This window comes from Nannospalax galili, unplaced genomic scaffold (assembly GCF_000622305.1).
Source record: "Nannospalax galili isolate Female #2095 unplaced genomic scaffold, S.galili_v1.0 scaffold429, whole genome shotgun sequence".
NCBI classification, from domain to species: domain Eukaryota; kingdom Metazoa; phylum Chordata; class Mammalia; order Rodentia; family Spalacidae; genus Nannospalax; species Nannospalax galili.
In genome coordinates this window covers 234,632-239,883 of record NW_008360330.1, presented here as the reverse complement: position 1 = coordinate 239,883, position 5,252 = coordinate 234,632, and the positions used below count along the sequence as shown (strand labels likewise).

Here is a 5,252-nt window from a genome sequence, read left to right as displayed (position 1 = left end):
CTCTCTCCTCATTTCTCTCTCTCCAATCTATAGTACTCTATATTACATCTATCTACACATACATATGTGTGTGTGTGTGTGTGTGTGTGTGTGTGTGTGTGTGTGTGTGTATTAAGGCCTATGGAGTCTAATTTGTATCCCCAAATGTCCTTCAGTGTGGGTCCCTCCACTGAACCTGGTTAACTTACCAAGAGTCCCATCCTTGAAGGAGATTGTCTTTCCCCCTCCCAGCCACCATCAGTTGCCAAAAATTCCTTAGGTTGGGTTGGGGTTTCTTACCCACTTGACCATGTCTATGCTGGGATTTTACCTGATTCGAGCTTGCATGGGATTTGTGCATGTTATCGCCATTGTTGTAAGTTCATATGAGTTAACTGACCAGCTATCTGGAAGACTGTTTTCTTGTGGTCATCTACCACCTCTGGTTCTTACAATCTTTCTGCCCCCTTCTTTGATAATGATTCCTGAGCCTTAGGAAGCAGAAGTTTAATATAGGTGTCTTATTCAGGGATAAGAAATCTGCAACCTCTTATTTTCTGAACACTGCCAATTTTAGATTTATGTGCTAATCACCATCTGCTGCATAAGGAAACTAGTGAGAGCTGAGAAATGTATTAATCTATAGGTATAACAATAAGTCATGAGGAGTCAGTTTAATACAATAACTGTTTGGTAGAAAACTAGTATTAGGCTTTCCTATGTCCTGTGATCTGTCTAGCCTTAGATTCCTAAGCCTTCTGTCAGTGTCAGATATGAGATATGAAGTGGATCTTATTAAATGGGAATTTTTGTCATACTGTAAGTTGAAGAATTGAAAGCTTTTGTCTAGGGGGCTGGAGAGATGGATCAGTGGTTAAGAACACTGGCTCTTCTTGCAGAAGACCTGGGTTCAAATCCCAGCATCGACATGGCAGCTAACAACTGTCTGTAACTCCAGTTCCAGGGGATCTGACAGCCTCTTCTGTCCTCCACGGGCATCATACAACACGGGTGCACTTACCTACATGCAGGCAATATACGCATACACATAAAATAAAAAAATAAAACTAAAAAAATGCTTTTGTTTAAGAGTTAGTATAGATGTATATTCTCTAGAAAATTCTGAGCTAAGTTCAGTTCTAAGATAAAGGAAAATTAATATCTAAGAATAGAAAACAGATTATTTAAATTTTCCTAAAAGTAGCTAGTAAATGTGATGACACATTTAAGGTAAATAATTCTTAACAAATGCTTTTAGCTTTAGAAATCCTTCATTATGTATGTTTACTTTAATTCTCAACTTTTATAAATCTTGTAAAAGTAGAAGCTTAGAATTTTGACTTAATCAGAAAAACAACAGAAACAAAAACAACCCCATACCCTCTTATAAGAGCAACACATTTTGAGTTGGCCATGTAACTTAGTGCCTGGTATTGTCAAGACCTGGGTTTTGATCCTTAGCACTGACAGGAGGTATGGGACAATGACACAACTCATTTCATTTACATAGTATTTCACATTTTATAAATTACCACATACCTTACCTGACCTTTAGTGGTGGTATCCCTCCCCCATTTCACTTTCCTTTGCTGCTTGCTCCTCCTCATCCTCCTCATCCTCCTACTGCTCCTCCTCCTCTTCTTTCTCGTCCTCCTCCTTTTTTAAATGACAGTCATATGTAAGACTCTACTGCATCTTCTCGGTTTCTTCTTTGTATTTGCCCTTTTCCTTTCCTACTTGTCAAGATTTGGCTTTCCATTCCAGGATCTTTTAGCTGTCTTTGTCCAGCTTTAGCCTGGTGATAACCACCTTGCTGGGGTGAATGCCCACATGGACAGTTGTGCCATTAGCCTTTTCCCACTGCACTCGTTCATTGTAGATGACATATTTCTTCCTGTAAACCTGAACCACTTTGCCAATCTGCTGATCTTTGTAGTGCCCTTATACAGCCTTCATCATCCTTTCAAATGGGTATAAACCAAACATTGTACCTCTGAGCTCTTTGGAAAGAGGGAGAACATAATCTTCCTCCAAATGTGAGAAAGTGCATTGAAATGCCTTTTATGGTTCTTGCTTCAGTCAGAAGTCACAAAGGGACTGAACTTCATTTTGGTGGCTGCCGCTTCAGTGATGGTCACAAAAGGGTCTTCTCCTTTGTAAAATAGCGCTGAAGGTCCAAATTTAGGGCATTGGCACCTACTAGCCAAGCATTTTGTTTACTAAGTTCTTCCCACATCTCTGTCCTCAAGCCCTTTTTTGGTTTGTTTTGTTGTTTTAGGTTTTTCATTTTGTATGAGTTTTTTGTTGTTGTTTATTTGGTTCATTAGTTTTTGCTTTCTATTGAGACCATAGTATTACTATGTAGCCCAGGAAAGCCTCAAATATGTAGTCTCCCTGCCTCAGCCTTCCTGAGTGCTGGCATCACAGGCATGGACCACCATACCCAGCTCAGCTCTTCCCCCTGCTTTGATAGAATACAAGTTTTTCCTAACATAGAATCAAAATGCTACATTACTGTATGTTGGTTTTTAGTTTGTTAGCTTTTTAAAAATTCACATCTTTTTTCCCATAAATTATATTACTCATCTTCAAATTCACAGATCTTTGTCCTATTTGAAGTTTCTAGATTCATTTTCTGTCTCAAAAGAGTATCATGCTCTAGAGATGCATGTCCATGGTAGAGCACCTGCCTACTCTGTGAGGCTCTGTAGCAGACCGACAACAGTAAAAATAGTGTATTTTTTGGAAGCTTGCTATGTACTTACAAAATACTATAGCTAAAAGTCCTGCTGTGTGAGAATGGAGAAATAACTCAGCAGTTAGGAGCACTGGCTGCTTTGCAGAGGGCCTGAGATCTGTTCCCAGCAGAACTCCACATGGCAGCTAACAAACATCCATAACTCTTTTTTTGGACTTTTTGAGACAGGATATCCCTGTAGCCCCAGCTGGCCTGGAACTCACTGTGTAGACCAGGCCGGCCTTGAACTCACACAGATCTACCTGCCTCTGCCTCCCAAGTGCTGGGACTAAAGGTGCCACACCCGGCAAACATCTAAAACTCTTAAAAGTCCTACTGAGTATGAAGCTTAGTGGCAGAGCACTTGCCTATTGTGGGTGAGGCTCTAATTCAGTTCCTAATATTGGGGGGGAAGTCCTTACCATCATTGAGTTTTTAATTGAAATGAATTATAGGCTTTATATCAGGGAAAATTAACAATGAAATATTTGTTCATTTATAGTTCATTTAAATATTTTGGTGGTTGGAGAGATGGTTTAGCACTGCTCTTGCAGAAAATTCAAGTTGGTTCCCAGCACCCACTTTGGGCAGCTCACAGCCACCTGTAACTCCAGCTCCTGGGGATCCAGTGCTATCTTCTGGCTTCCTTGGGCACCTGTACTCATGGGTACATACCTCCACACAGACATATAATACACAAAATCTTTTTTTTTTTTTTTTAAAGAAAACTTTTTTTATTGTAAACCCCTTGGGTAATAAAGTATTCTATGAATGTTGTGAAGTTTGTTGAGTTGTATATATGCTTGGCTTTATTGCCTAGGCTGTTAGTAACAGGCTGGTGTTACAGAGGGAGGTGAACAACCTGGCAGGCCAGCCGCAACCCCCTCCACCACCTCCAAAATGGCCTGGAATGATCTCAAGTGAGCAGCTCAGCTTGGAGCTACATCAAGTGGAAAGGGAAATTGGGAAGAGAACCCGGGAACTGAGTATGGTGAGTGCTGATGGTGGGAAAGGGGAGGAAAAGGAAAATGACTTGTGTGGTCTAGAGTTCTAGGTAATCTGGAGCTCATCCAAGGCACTCTGATGAGTGACTAATATTTAGGGTTTTCTCATGAACATGAGTTGCCACCTGTTGTATTATTCCTCTCCTTGTTCCCATTTGGTCTGAATGTGTGCTTTATATAGACTTGATACTTAGCATTTAGGGAGAATAGGGCAGTTAATTAGAAATTTTATAGTTTCTATTTAACATACTGATTAAGGAAACAGATGGGAAGATGTTTACTCTTTTTTAAAATTTATTTATTTTTGTCTTTTTGACACAGGGTTTCCCTGTAGCCCCAGCTGTCCTACAACTCACTATGTAGACAAGAGTGACCTTGAACTCACAGAGATCGCCCTGCCTCTGGAGTGCTGGGATTAAAGGCCACCACGCCCAGCTTTTATTTATTTTTAATTATGTGCATATGAGTGTGGGCGTGTCCATGTGAGTGCAGGTGTACCCTCTGTGGCTAAAAATATCAGAACTCATGGAGCTGGAGTTACAAGATCACCCAACGTGGGTGCTTGGAACCAAACTTGGGTCCTCTGCAAGAGCAGTATGTGTTCTTACAAGCTGAGCCATCTTTCCAGCCCTGATGTTTACTCTTTTGCAGTGTCTTCATGGTATATAAAGATAATATTTACCAAATAAAATGCTAGTTTTCATGATCTTTAAGTTATTGATGATCTGATTTTATGAATAAGCTATAGTCTGCACATTTTTCTCTAACAGTTTTTGTTGTTAGTTTATGTGTGTGAGTGTATTTCCTGCATGTATGTAAGTATACCTGTGTTGTGCAGTAACCACAGATGTCAGAAGACGGCATCAGATCCCCTGGAACTGGAGTTACAGATGGTTGTCAGCTACCCTCTGGGTGCTGGCAACTGAACCTGGGTCCTCTGTAAGAGCAGCCAGTGCTCTAAACTGTTGAGCCATCCCTCCTGCCCCAAGAGTGATTTCTTGATTACCAGTTTATGTTAACTATGTTTAGTCTATCCCATTAGCACCATTAAATTGTAGATAACTGACCTATTTCTTCTTTCAAAGGAGAACCAGTGTTCTATGGACATGAAAAGCAAATTGAATACAAGCAAGCAAACAGAAAATGGACAGCCAGAACCACAAACCAAGGTCCCAGCTGAAGACCTTACATTGACATTCAGGTAAAGGAACACTTTTATATCCTATTTGCCAACATATGAAAGAAATAATTATATTTTGCCATACCCAAAGTACCTTCATAAAAAATGCTTTTTTAAAAGAAAAAAATTTGTATGTACAATGAGAAAGAATTTTTTTTTTTTTTTTTACTAAGAGGGTACTGTGATCACTGGAGAGACTAAGGGAGGAAAATTATGAATTCGAAGCCAATCTAGGCTATAAACTTGAGATTATTTCAAACATACACATGTACACACAAAACTTAGTACATACCCAGGATTGAATTTCCTGTTAATTCTTAATCAATATATTTTCTGATTGCAGTTCCTTCTC

At 39.7% G+C, this 5,252-nt stretch overlaps 1 protein-coding gene and 1 pseudogene across 2 annotated transcripts in view; one reads left to right on the top strand and one right to left on the bottom strand.

Annotated features, from left to right (window-relative positions):
* Rc3h1 (ring finger and CCCH-type domains 1) overlaps window positions 1–5,252 on the top strand; it is an 83,525-nt gene that overhangs the window by 73,935 nt on the left and 4,338 nt on the right. The window contains exons 18-19 of one of the 2 annotated variants that reach the window (XM_008826094.3): window positions 3,564–3,707; window positions 4,806–4,921. In XM_008826094.3, coding sequence (XP_008824316.1) covers window positions 3,564–3,707; window positions 4,806–4,921 — 260 coding nt within the window. Of the gene's footprint in view, window positions 1–3,536; window positions 3,708–4,805; window positions 4,922–5,252 lie in introns of both variants that reach the window. The other variant, XM_008826093.3, reaches the window with a different exon arrangement.
* Window positions 1,666–2,214, bottom strand: LOC103727977 (annotated as a pseudogene).